This window comes from Genypterus blacodes, unplaced genomic scaffold (assembly GCF_046128005.1).
Source record: "Genypterus blacodes isolate CSIRO-AG114 ecotype Tasmania unplaced genomic scaffold, CSIRO-AGI_Gbla_v1 ptg000067l_1, whole genome shotgun sequence".
NCBI classification, from domain to species: Eukaryota; Metazoa; Chordata; class Actinopteri; order Ophidiiformes; family Ophidiidae; genus Genypterus; species Genypterus blacodes.
The window spans coordinates 6,114,185-6,128,635 of NW_027466879.1; the positions used below are offsets into that span (position 1 = coordinate 6,114,185).

Sequence of the window (14,451 nt, forward strand, 5' to 3'; positions counted from 1 at the left end):
TAGCAGCTTGAATTTTTGAATTGTAAATCCTTGGGCACTCCACCCTCACAGTGTTCCTGTCATTTCCATGTTTCCCTACCAGTTGTGGTTCTCCAGCGGTCCAGGATTGCTGGCAATAGACTATCAGAGTCTTCAAGCTGTCCGGAGACTTGAGCCCTACAGCCCCCCATCCTCCATTGTATCCATAACCTGCAGCTTCAGTCTTTGGGGAGACGAAGCAGTCTGGACCCTTGATGATCACAGCAATACGTTACTGCTCTACCACGCCGCCACCTACCAGCTCTGTGCCAAGTACTGGTGAGTACAACGTCACTGCTCTCTGCTTGCCTAAGGTCAGCCACTCACTTGCTTAATTCATCAGCTCATCATGGGCTTTTAGGGTTTGGGGTCATTTTTAAGGCAAAGTACCTGATTTAACGCGCCTCACCCCCAACCGTGTTTCCCCATTCATAAAAGACCTTTTAGGGGCGACACTCATTTATATTTCAGTGAAACTATTAATGAAACACACTGTCATGCTAGAATTAAGACCTGTTTCCATCTGAAGGTAAATTATAGAGAAATGAAATCTGGGCTATATTTTAAACTGTATTTCGTTCACGTGTGTTAGTAATATCTGTCTGATATCTTCTGTTGATGTAGTCAAACATGTGAGAGAGGAAACCAAAAATAACCCCAAAAAAGTGTTAAGTCCAGTAAAACAGCACATGGCTTTATTTTCATTTTGTACAAAAACAGAAATTTAGAATCCCAATGACCTTGACCTGCTTTTCATCCTATCTGCTGAGCACAGAGCAGAACTGTATGAAACGATAAGAGCAGGATGTCAGTAATCAGGACAAACATCTGAACTCATTAGCAGAAACTTCCTTCAATCCCAAAAACACAAACCTGAATTCTACTAGTGCTTTTGCATGTTTTGAAGTTGTGTTTTAAAAAATGAGCACTCACATTTTGCACAAATATGCACAAACTTGGCAATGGAAACCCAGTTAACATCTCTGCTGCCCTTCTGTCTCTTTCTTTCTGTCTCTCTCTCTCTCTCTTCGTCTCTCTGCCCTTCTGTTCCTTTTTTCTCTCTCATCATTTTTTCTGTCTGTCCATCTCTCTTTGTTTCTCTCTGTCCTTCTGTCACTTTCTGTCTCTCCATCTGTCTCCACCGTCCTTCTCTCTGTCTCTCTCTTTCTGTCTCTCGCTCTCTGTCAATTTAAATTCTATTTTGGTTTCATGACCGCACAAACTCACAGTACAGTCAAAGTTCACAAAAATAACGAAAAAGAAAAATGAAATAGAGAAATGCAATATAAATGATAAAGACTGAGAAAATAAAGAAAAAAAGAACTCCCTCTGCCTCTCTCTCTTGCTTTCTCCTGCTCTCTCTGATGAGATGAATTAACAGAGGAGTGAAGCCACATTTGAGGAGCACTCATGCGGTTCTTAACTGCAGTGAGTAAATCTGACGGCGTTTGACAGTTTGGACCGAGCATTTGTAGAAAGTGTATTTTGGAATTTGTTTTTGTATTTTGCTCTTCGCTGTCTTCACAATCTTTCCATCCAATTTGCCCAGACAGCAGCATTCCTCCAGCCAAATGTAGTTATTCTTCAATTAGTGCTTTTTCTTATATGATAGATGATGGTATTAAAGAAAACAACATGGATATGAATTTGGTTTCTAAAGGGATTGAAGCCTGGAATTTGAGTTCAGTGTTTGGCACCCTATTTGTTTGTAGCTCAAGCCAAACAAAATGCTATTTTGTTGAAAGGGAAGAAAGAAGTACCGCTGCAGATTTGATGTCCATTTAGTCTGGAGTCTGAGGAAGCATATTAGTAAAGGTGCACTAATAAACATAACGTTTTTTGTAGGAATTGGCCCCACTCGTACTTAAGCTGCACATTGAAGCAGAATGTCTCTGAGGAACGTATTCACCAAACCTTCCACTTATTACCGACACAAAAATTTGCACTCTTACTGAGCTCTTGTCATAATTTTTAGGTGTGGAGATGAAAATCCTCTACGAGACGTTTTCTCTGTGCAGCGACCTGCAGGCATTACCACGCCAACGACTCCCGACACCAAGACTGCAGACCAAGAAGAAAAGCTGGATTTGATTAATGGGGAAGTGACGTTGATCTACAGCGAGGACGCCGGAACTCAAATCATCCAGCAGCAGGATTCACTGACGGACTACTGCTCCATATCGTCGGACTCCAACCATTCCATAGAGCCGCTGGGATTGAATCGTTCAGGTTCTGGAGCCCTCAGCTCACTGGGCAGCTCAGAACAAGAGGAGACCGATAGGGACCAGGAACGGCAGAGGTCCACCATCTCAGAGCCTGAGCCAGAGTCTGTAGAGACCAGGAGCCCCACGCCTCCTCAACTTCAAGCCTTCACTGTACTCTCGGTGAATGGAACCCTGTGGATCCCCAGGTAGCACAGTCTACATTTACAGTGCATTCACACATAAGAAATTCAGACATTTTAGGGTTTTTTGATGCTACAGATTGCTCATTCCTCCTGCTGACAGTCATTACTCTCATTATCTCAAAGCTACACACAGATATGATGTAAATGCTAACATTTGGTGTGTGTTGTTGTTATCACCAGGCACGGAGGCGATGTGATGCTCATTGAAATGCAGTCGCACGGCAATCAGCTGAGAGGGCGTGTCATCGCTGTCCTTAATCCACCTGGACCTTCCTCTCTGGGGTGAAGATTTTAAGATGTTTAAGGGGTTTAAAGTGAAAATGTTAATGTTGTAATGATTTTCGTCATTTATAGTCGCACTCAACGCCCTTGTTAATAACATTGTTGATAACCTGCTGTAGTTCCGGTTTGATCTGCCTCGATGTCTGAGCTTCTCAGTTTAACATAAATCGTCCATTTATCGAAAAACTTTGCCCCAGCATCCGCTCGGGAAAATCCCCTCTCCAGGTTTGCTTGCGGCCTCTCAGCATAAAAGCAATGCAGCTTTAATAAAGCTCAGCCGGATCCTTCATCATGTTCTTACGCCGCTGGCCTGCCTCTGTAATTATTGCTGTAAAGAAGCCAGCAGCTGCTCCTCTGCAGAAAAAGGCTCCTGTGTCAGCTTACGCAAAGGGCCCTGGCCTTTTAGCAGCATGCAATAAAAAGGCCACCCAAAACAGGCCTGTAATAAGCAGTTATTACCCAGTGCACCTGTAACATGGGGGATGCATGAGGAGGGCACGCCTCAGGTCACGGGGAGGGGGTCGTTTGGGCTTGTAGGGGTTCATTTATACGACCTAGCTGCGCTCTGTTACCTGTCCACTCTCACTGGATGGCAGGTCGCTGAGTTTGAGTGAAAAACACACGCCCGTAACCTCACAGATAGGATGCAGCGCTTTCATGTGATGGCGAGGAGGCACATCACACATCGTAAACCAACAAGAGGATAATGACACACTGCGGGAAGATGAAACAACAATGGGAGAGGATAATTCTGGGTTGTACTGAATGATACATGGTTGCTGAGCTCCGGCTGCAGGGTCATCAGGGGCGTTTCTTCCTCCCTCAATGCTCTGTGTCACAGCCTCCATAAATTCACTGATCTACAATTTGATACACACATCACGTCTCCGTCTTTGGTGTCACAAAGTTTATGTAACAAAAACAAAACCCACATTAATAAGTGTTGCGTGTAAGTAATAAGTTGTATGAAAACCTCATATGTGCGTTGCTTTAGATAAAAGCGTCTGCTAAATGTCTAAATCTAAATGTTGAATATAAAAAAGTTGATTATGGTGATCGTCACCCTTCTCCCAGTTTTTGGGTTTGGCATGGACATTTTGGGAGCAGGGCTGTGCATGTGGTGGATTCTTAGCTACCTTCGGCACAAACGGTGCATTCACTCTCTTCGGTGGCTTTCCAGGCAACTGCCTCTTAGAACTGCCTGCTAGGTTCCAGGAAGAGTCCACATGCTAATTACAGAGCGTGGAGATGTGCCACCAAGTTTAGCTCTTTCTCCACACCACATTCCTATTTTCTCTGCAAATCGATCTTTCTCCTCACTCTAGCCCTCCCTCCCTCTTCTCTGTTGTCACTCTCTTTCTCTCAGGATCCTGGAGGAGGCTGCACTTGTGGCAAAGGACACTGTTGTGTGCGGCTTTCATAAGGAAAACATGGAGTGGTGCCTGTGTGTCTGGAGGGGCTGGGGCTGCAGCGAGCTGGAAGTCTTCTACAAGTCCTATGAGGAGCTGGGCCGCATGGAGAGCTGCATGAGGAAAAGAAGGTAACCGTTATGCAGAATCGCAGCTCTTTATGGAGTGTGAGCCGAGGGGGAATACATGCCTACAGACTGCCAGTGTTCAGAGCGGGGGGCCGCCAAGCGCTGACATCAGGGCAACGTAGGAGGGGGAGGAGGCCTGGCGTAAGAGCCGAGGCTCAAGCTGTGCACAAACTTTTGCTGCTACACCAACGATCAAGACCCCAAGCCCCCACAAGTGAAACCCAGGAAGAAGCGTGACAGAAACGTGCTTTAATGCTGACGTGCTTCAGGTGAACGGCTTCCGAGCTGCACAGGATTGTAATGTCAGCTGGCTTTTCACTTGTAAAGTCACGTGTTTGACTCCTGGCATGAGTTTGTCAGCCAGTTAAGCAGGACCGAGGTGCAGCTGAAGATGAGGTGAACCTTCAGTCTGTTGAAAGGTCTCTTTCCTCTTTCCCAATCACACACACTCACACGCACACCAGGTGTTCCTTTTAGTCAGTGCATTTACACTCAATGCAATGCAATTCAGTATTTGTATAGTATTTGTGTTTAAAGGCAAAAAGGTTAGTAAGTCTTTGGCCCCAAGGTTATTCCATTATGAACACTATCACAATTCTTTAGGGAGGATTTGATGCTTGAAAATTATTTTAATTTCCACCATGATTTGATTCAATTTGATTGTTTTGAGACACTTAATTCACCACAAACATTTTTAAATTTCACTGATTTCTCAAACAGCATCGTAGAAAGGAAGACACATTTTTATTTTATATTTTCGTTAATAAATAATAGATTTTAAGCTTTCGGATCGATGCTGTTGAATTGCCACCTTAAAAATCCATACATCCACGCATTTTTGTACACCTGCAAAGATGTCATGAAACCTTAAGCCTGCATGATTACATGATGTGTCGTGTAAACACAGTATGAGGTGAGTCTACCAATTTTTAAAATGCTCCTATTGAGACATTTACAGATTTTTGTATCTTGTGTCATTCTGGAGATATGTAGCATTCACTTCCTAGGCCTGTAAGCCTTTGAATGGACCCTCTTGGTTTAACAGAACACATCTATGAAGCAGGTGGAAAAGCCTCTAAAAGCTCTCCTATATAAACGTATAAGTTTAATTAGATACTAATATGTTCACCGTGGCCTCGGAAAGTGTTTTCCCATGACCTTTGACTCTGAAACCTCTGTATGTTTTCATGGATCTCTATCCATCCATACTTCACGGTGCTTTCTCAAAGGCTCCATTCAAAGACCTAGGAAAATGCCATATATCTCCAGAATGCTTCAAACAATCATCGACCTAGCTGGAGTATCCCTTTAACATTCACCATCTGAGGACTTTAAAGAATTTATCTACCATGCAGCTGGGTAATCCCGAGAATGATGTCTGAAGCTGATTGCAATTCAACAGACTTGTGACCACCTGACCAGATATTGTGCATATCATTCCAAATGTGTGGGATTTTTTTGTGTCGGAGTTTCTATCTTTGAACGTCTCTTCAAGCTCAGCAGCTCCACGTTCCATCTGAATCTGCAGCCAGAATGCTTTCAGAGCTGGCATTAATAATTTCCACAGCTGCTTCCAGAATTCTCCTTTTAGAAGGAGGAAAGAGAAAAGCACAAAATGTATTCATGCTAAAAACCGGCCCCTTAATTTCATAAATGCTGATTCATATCTGACTTATATCGCTGTGTTTGGTCAAGTATTTTGATATGCAGAATCTCAACTTCATCTGATTTGCCATTGGTTTACATCATCCTGTGTCCATCTGTAGTTGTGAAGTTCCCTAGTTATCCTGATTTAGCTACTTGTCTGTTTGCTTGTGTGTGATTGGGTTGAATTTCTGTCTGTGGGCCACATTTTCTCATGTGAAAATTTTCAGTCATATATGCTACCGACCAAATAACTTTCTTCATCAAAGTGGACACATTTATAATGAAAGTTCTTCGTAGTGTTAACATAACTAACCTGGTCTTTTGGGATGCTTCAAAGGATGGATGGAAGGATGGGTGGGAAGTGACTTGCACTCCAAAAGAGATTAACAGTATCAAAAGTGGCAGTAGGATCAAGAATTACTACAGCAACGAGATCAGAATCCACTGAAAGTAGTTGACTACACAGAGGATTGCGGGTTTGGTACTATGGTGAGAGCGAAAACCAGATTGAAAAGGTTCATACAGATCGAAATGAATCAATCAATAGCAATCTGTCATTCAGGCAGAGGTAACTTATCACAATGTCTTGCATGTGTAAATAGAAATTGTTAATATAATTATGTACAATTAGATTTTGTTACTGAATGTATAACATACTGGAGAACCTACAAACCAAATAATGTCCTTTACCAAAATGGGCACATTTACACTTCTAAAGTGGCCAGTAAAATGCTGTGTATGGTCAATATCAGCCTGTAATGTCCTTATCATGATTGAATGTTTGAATAGAAACTGTTGTGTACATGATAATTGTACAATACAGTGCTTAATAAAGTTCTTGTGATAATATCAAAGTCTCGTTGATTAGCGGTGTATGAAGTATTCAAACCCTGTAATTATGTGAAAGTAGTAATGACTCAACGGAAAATCCTTCATTACTGTACAACAACTGCAACTCACTGTTACTCTAGTCTACAGTGTTTTCGCTGTTGTCGCAAACAAATTGAGATTAAACTAATTTCTAAATTGTCTAACTAGCCTAAAGTGTTTTCCTTCGCTGGCAGATTGTCATTAAATAGTGCTTACAGTTCTTTAACGGAACAAAGTCATTCACAAACCAATTGGAACAGCATAGCTATCTAACATGCAGGGTGAGGTTTTGCTGAACACATCTGCTCAATGTTGGTTAGCTCGCTAACGATCAGCAAACTGACCTAGCTAACATTAAAATCAGCTAGCTGGCATTGGATCCTGTCAAGTATCACTGTCAGGTTTCTTAATCAATACGAATATTTTACCAGTATATCATGCTATGAGTATAAAACCTGAATCAGTAAAGTGACTTCAGCCGTCAGATAAATGTACAAATCTAAATATTTCCCTCTGAAAAGTACAACAGTGGAGTCAATGTGCCTTTTAGAGAATATTCAGGTGTGCAGAGAGGGTCATGACCTCTACATTCCTCTAATGGAGGGAAGATGATGGACAGGGAAAATTAGCTGATGACAGTGAACGCTCTATGAGGAACTAAAGGGGCTCCCTCCTGCTCACAAAGCCTTCCTGCTCGGTTATTAGGAATCTTCTCATGTACTCCAGTTTCATGTGTGTAAAGACCACCGCATACTTCATAATTAACAGAACTTACATGGCAGAAATGTGATGAGGTGAATCAAGATGTTTCTGTGCTCCCTTCTGTGCCTGCATCTTGGTTGTTGTACTATATGTCCAAATATTGCACAAGCCAGGTTACCACTTGTTTTGCGCATTTTGAAATTGCACATTGCAAAATAAGTTGTGGTACCTACTTGTTTCATACACACGCACACACACACTAAATAACTCATGGCCCGCAGTATTTTTATCATATCACCTCGCCTCTTCCACAGATTTTCTCACTTGTAACTGTGATATTGTGACCCTAAATGATCCAGAATGTGGGGGAAAGAAGAGACGCTATAGATGATGATTTTCTTGGAGGCACCAGCAGGCCTCGTGTAAACAAGATGACAGAGTCCATGCCAAGAGTTTGCTTAGCAGCCAACACGATGGCACTGCAAATACCATGAATGATGCTCTTGTCATTTGGAAAGACTCCTTCTTCTGTTGGACTGATATGAATAAGTCGTGCTCAGTGCTCCCGTTTAACCTCTGCTCAGGCCATCTCGCCCGCAGCAGTCTTGGCCTCTGGTGAGCAGCCACTGAGCTTCTGATACGGATTTAGCTCTGCTCATGTTAAACATTCATTTTCATTATGGCTAGACTCTGGATTTGTCACACACACAGGATATAGTCAGCTGTGCAACAGAGCCTGTCACAAGGATTAACGCTTTGTTTTTCCACTGTCAAACAGAAGAGGGCAGTAGAGAGGAGATTTGACAGCTAATTACCTCCCTGACACGCCATCATGACAAATCTGATCTGTACTGCTGTTAATCTGTACTTTTGGTTATTTCAATAATAATAATTGATTGAATCGAACTTTTTGAGCAATGAATAATTGATTAATCATTAGCATCTCCTGGGGACCAACGCCTGCCATTTATTGCTCAGACCACCTCTATTAGACAGAAGGCACTGATCAGTGTGCAGGTAACTGCAGCTAATCATAGTAACAGAATGAGCTCAGTAGAGCAAGAAATGTGACGACTGTGCAAAAAATTCCTTCCTTTTCTTCCAATTTTCTGCTCCTCACTTTTTCTAATATAGGCGAGGAAGAGGAGGTGGCAGATGTGCAAAGCTGGATCACATGCTAATGTTTTGGTGCTGCAGGTTTACAGAGCGATGAGGGACAAATAGAGTGGAGGGAGAGAAGAGGAGGAGGTGAGAGAGAAGAGGAGGAGGAGGGAAAGGAGAGGAGGAGGAGGAGGAGGAGGAAGAGAAGGAGTCTATGCTGGCCTGTGATGAGTCAGCAGAGTTGTAGCCAACATGAGGGAGTAAATGACACATGCAGTCAGTAAACTGGCAAAGTGCAGAAAAGACAAATCAAAAAGGAAATGGAAAATGTGTTTTTTTGTATATTAATAGACCTTAATTGTCCCTCGATGACCCTAATGCCTGCATCATTATTATTACAAGTATTTTTATTATTATATATTATTAATTTTTATTTTTCAGTGAAAGCCTTTGATGAATGAATGCATCACCTATAAATGATTCTCCTCCCAGGTACAATCGTTATGTAACCACTGAACTTCACTGTAATTGTGATTGACTTTTTTGAACCCCTTACCCAGATGAAATGCCAAATTCTTTTGTCAAACTAATAGATGAAATGAAGTGAAACAGGCACATGAAATAACTTTGATCTGATCTGTGTGATTTACAGTCAGATTGTGGCTCATATGTAGATATATGATGCTCAAACTGTTCATATTGACATGAGCAGGTGACGTCACACGTTAGATGGCGCCCGACATACAAAGTTGTTTTGACTCAATCCAACTGTTGCTGTTCCTCCAGCCTCACATTTTTCATTCAGAATAGACAGCAAGGAAGGAGTTCAGAGCTTTGGAACACACCCCACTTCTTTGTGGAGGCTCCTTGGGCAGGACGGAGAACAGGTTAGCCAATGAATGAGATTTTGATCCTCGAGTTTCCTGTTTTAATCCAGCCAATATGGTGTCAGAAGATCCTGCCAGCGAAACCACGGCAACTCTGTCACACTCTGACTGCACCAGCACGCAAAGTCTGAGAGAAGACGAAGAGGATGAGAGGAAGAAAAGTACCAACGTGCACATTTATCTGACAGTTTACGTGCCTAATTTATCAGGAAAAAATATCTATCGATCGATCTTAGTTTGGAAATACCCATGACTCAAAATCTGACCTGTCAGCAAAACTTAAACTCTTCTCCTAACTAGGACTTCTTTTGCTTCAAATACTTACTTGTATGTACTTCAAGTACATTTACTTTTACAATGACACACACTAATGTATGTATTCCTGTGTGGCATGAAGCTATTTCAGCCAACACCACAGCTTGATTGAACAGAAATGAGATTTATTGATCCACTTGTTCCTGATCTTCTGCATCGCTACAGGATCATTTGAGCAATTACTAGGCTGTGGCTGCATTGTCTGCCAGTGTTTGCGAAAAGTTTCAGCCCATGAAATCGATTTTCTGGACATGTTGGGGGGAAAAGACTCTGTGTGTTGAGATGAGTGACACCACTGCAAACTGTGTGGAAGTTGTCATCACCCAATGACGTATTGTTTTCCCTGTAACTCCAGTGAATCTGTTTCTGTGTAGGTGTTTGCTCAGTTGCCACACTGTCAGATGAGGAATGTGATTGAACGCAGGAGCATTTAGGGATGTGACTCATATCTGCCCCAATGCTGCAATAACACTCTTTTATCGCCTTATAGAACTTTTCCGTGCTGCGTCACCACACTACTTGGCGAGCACGAGCTTATCGCCCATTGTGTGGCCGACTACATCACTGTGACAGTTCAGACCTATTTACTAATACTTTGTGGCCATTTGTTTTAGGTGTAAATGAGTAAAATACTGCTTTATTAAGGGGCTGCAGTGATACGAACTTAACCCCTGTCTGTAATGCAGAGTGGGCGCACACGGCGTTGATGGTGACGAGAAAATTAATAATCGGAGAATGTTTTCTCAATCAAAGAATAGTTATTGACAATAATTATTAATCAGTTTGCTGTAGTGATCTGATGGATCTTTGATAATTCAAGTTACCAACTTTTGGAAGCAAATATTGAAGTATATTCTCTCATTCCACCTGTGTAGAGACACTAGTGCACTCCATTCACCTCCTCATGTGTAGTGGCATCTTTAAAGCGTACAGCAGCTGATCCTTAGCTATTCAAATTCACTATTCAAACCGCATACAAGTCTCAAACGCAAATGACCAGAACACAGAAGAATGAGACATCAAAGCTGAACCTTGAGATCAGATCTTGGTAAAGCTTGTTATTGTTTCAAAGTGAAGGAGGGAGGGAGAACCAGTCACAGCAGCACAGGTAAACAAATTCACAATGAATCAATATATTACCTTAATCCTAGTACAATCAAAGTTTTCCTGTGCAAGTAAACATCCTGAACGACTCCAGCGTCCAGATTAAAGCATCATGACAGGCACTCTTGGCTTCATCACATCAAATCATCCTGAGAAGCAGCTGTGCTTGATCTTTATCAATTTCTCCTTTTGTTTCATTTCCATTTCTTTTCTCGCTGATGAGCACTGGACCATGCTGTCTGCATTATCTTTTGTTTTCATAGTTGTCAGATTTTTCAGCTGGAAGTACAAACTGACTCAAACATTTTGAGCCATAATGTGATTTTGGTCAAATTAAATTCAGTCACGATGTTCACTGTGATGTGTTATGTAACCACAGTAAGTTTGGAGTCTCTGCCACTTGACTCTCATATCTTGAGATAAATGGAAAGCACAGAGGGATTCTCAATCTCCACCAGGGCCCAGCAGTCCTCTGGTTTCTCTTCCTCCTCAGTGTAAATCCTTCATCGTACAGCTGTATTGATGACATGATGCTTCTCCGCAACCTGCAGTGTAACTACAACCGATGAAAATGTGTCCAAACCATTTCATTCTGCCGAGTCAGCATCGTCTTAGCTACATAGGTGTTTGGTAATATGCAGCGACGTCATAAATGTGACACAGCATCTTGGGCAATATGTGGGTCTGGATGCCTGTTCATTATTAGCTGGTAGATCATTTTGATACAGAATCCACATATTGATCAGTACAATCACTTCTCAATACATAAATCCAGATCAGAGTTACACCATTGTGGCTATAAACTGAACATATAATACCATACAGTAAATCTTATCATGTAGTCTTGTTTATTATTAAAGCTTTTATTAAATAGTTTGTCTGCGAGCGCTGTGGTGAACAACAGCAATTCCGATCAGTAATCAGATTTACTGTGCCGCAGGGCTGGAGGTTATGAAATAAACATCGGATCAGGACAAAGAGTCTGTTGTTGGGCTCACATACACACAGTGCACAACTCAGGGGTGCTTGGCCTCTACACAACACTGATCACTTCCATACCTCACAGCATGTGTGTGTGTGTGTGTCTGCACTTTCATCAGCTCTCTTGTCATTTTCTGAAGTCATTGTTAATGAAATTGTTGTTTTGTTGCACTCTCAGCATCTTTCCTCACTCAATCTGAATTTTTAAGTCATTTGAGCTGAACGCTGCTTGGTTTGTAGCTTTTGGCAGATGTGGAAATTAATCACAGTGCTGTTCCTTGAGCGTGGCAGATCTTCCGAGACGCTCCGGTTGTGTGTCTGCCACATTCCCTGGACATCGGAAGCAGCCGTTTCCCAAAGTCAACCTCCAAGTGTCAGTCATGAGTTTGTGTGCTTACTCTCTTTCTTCTCCTTCGGGTGTTCCCCGTTGAAGAAAATTGATTTGGACTTGGGCTCCCTCTCTCGATCATGTGACTCTAATTTGTGTCGCCCACGTGGCTGAAAGAAAAACTTGTGTAGGCAGAGACACATGGGCCCTCACAGCCGCCTCCTCTCTCAGCTCTCCATCGTGCTTTTCTCCTCCCTGGACCTTCTCGCAGACATCAGGGTTGACCACATCTCTCTCTCTCTCTCTCTCCTTCTCCATTTTCAATCCTTGATCCCAGTAAACCTTGACTTCACTTCCTCACTGAGGCCGGATCTGAGGGTGCGACTCATCACAGTGACTCTTTTGCTCCTTTCCCACAAAGACCGAGCGCATGGCGTCATAGTCTGAAAACCACAAGCCACCAGGGGAAAGAAGTAGGCGAGAATCGTCGCAACCAGACGGTGAATCAACCAAACTTAAACGCCTATAGAAAGATGTCAAAAGACTATTTTGGTGGACTTCGCCTAAGAGCAGAGGAACAGGAAGCTGGTGAGGCTCAGGACTGACTGAGCCTCCCCTCGCCTTCCACGGCCAGGAGATATGATCCCAGAAGTGGAAACTGTGTTCCTTAAGTTATACTTAGGTTAACAACTGAGTGACTTATCCAACTGTGACAAATGCCTGCCGCACATGTAAACACACACACAGGGCGTTAGGATCCCACAAATTTAATTTCTTCCAGCTATCGCTCTGATCTGCTTTTTTTGCTCCGTTCCACAGTTCAGGATGTTATAGAAACTCAGTACTGATCCGTCGCGACTCCCACCACACAGCAACGTTTCATGGTTTTGCTCTAAAAGGAGCTCATGCTGTCCAGAGAAAACCACGTTTCTCCATGTTTGGTGATTTCTATGTTTTGAAATATGATGCTGGTTTACAGACTGGAAGCATTTGATGTGATTGTGAGGGATGTTTTTCTAGACTTTTCAGACGATCTAGAAATGCCACCATGTCTTTTTTGTTCCTTAGAAGCTGAACGTGGTTTTCAGCAAATGTTCTGTTCCTCTCTTGTGTCGTGTGTTTGTGCGAGCAGATCCTGCCATTTGCGAGCCACATGGTCCTGGCACAAACCCGCGAAAGGGAACAGACTGATCTCACATGGAACGGGCAGATCCGGTCCTTCTGGACCTGGGAGCAGGATTGGGAAACACCTAATGGTGACAAGAGTGAGATCGGCTCCCACACTTGTGTACCTGGGGGAGGATGCGGAGGGCATGTTTCAACAGATTGGATAGAGATTAAGGAAACCTCTGCAGCCTGAGATCACTTCAAACACACCCAGGTCCCAGCTGAGAGCCTCCCAAATTGTTTTCAGCCCAGTTTGCCCACAGGGGGAAATGGCAGCTAGTACACCTAATGAAAACAGTGTGCGGCCGTCGCTCTGTCCTGAATCCGGAAGCTCTCATCCACACGCGTTAGTTTGACTTAAACGAGCCGATAAGGCTGATGATGCATTCACATCACAGCGGCAGAGGTGGGAAATATAAGGTTCAGCCAGGAGAGGTGAGAGGTCACACAGGTACTCCGTTTCTGGATCTAAGAGCACATTCAGATACTGGCACTACAATTTACTCTTTACTCTACTTTTCCTTCATTGCATTTCAAAGGGAAGCAATCTATGTTTTAGTCAACTGCATTTATCTGATACTTTATAGATTCATGTCTTACATTTAATATGAAATCAAATCTGTTGTAATGAGGTCTAGGAACGCCTGGTGTTGTTGGCGACGGAGGCTGTTGAATAAAACTATTAAAAAGTGATTATGAAAGTGTTTAATGCTCAGCCAAGGAGAAACACACACACACACACACACACACAAACAGACACACACATAGAGCGAGAGAGAGCAGGCAAAGTGAAGAACAGATCCACTGAGGAAGTATTTAGAGGCAAGAGTCAGCAGCAGCAATTATGTCAAAGAACCCATTTGTCAGGAGATGTTGAAACAGAAGGGAAGGAACTGTTTCTACTGATAACACGCCAACAAATCTGCTACTGTGAGAGGAACATCAAACACCTCATGCTACGCATCGTGATAACAAACAAACAGGACGGGGGAGAAATTAATTGGCTCCAACAATGTTGGATTGCTGACACGTTCAGACTTGTAGCTTGTTTGCTTTGGCCTGATACGGGGACAAAACCAAGTCAAGGTCGCGTCCCAACGTGCTG

General features: G+C 42.8%; 1 protein-coding gene across 4 annotated transcripts in view; it reads left to right on the forward strand.

Moving 5' to 3' along the window:
- lrrk1 (leucine-rich repeat kinase 1) overlaps positions 1-6,921 on the forward strand; it is a 40,051-nt gene extending 33,130 nt beyond the window's left edge. For all 4 annotated transcript variants that reach the window (XM_076155410.1, XM_076155412.1, XM_076155411.1 and 1 more), the window contains exons 35-38: positions 83-297; positions 1,994-2,428; positions 2,606-2,707; positions 4,074-6,921. In XM_076155410.1, coding sequence (XP_076011525.1) covers positions 83-297; positions 1,994-2,428; positions 2,606-2,707; positions 4,074-4,251 — 930 coding nt within the window. In that variant the 3' untranslated portion in view covers positions 4,252-6,921. The remainder of the gene's footprint in view (positions 1-82; positions 298-1,993; positions 2,429-2,605; positions 2,708-4,073) is intronic.
- The last annotated feature ends 7,530 nt before the right edge of the window (positions 6,922-14,451 follow it).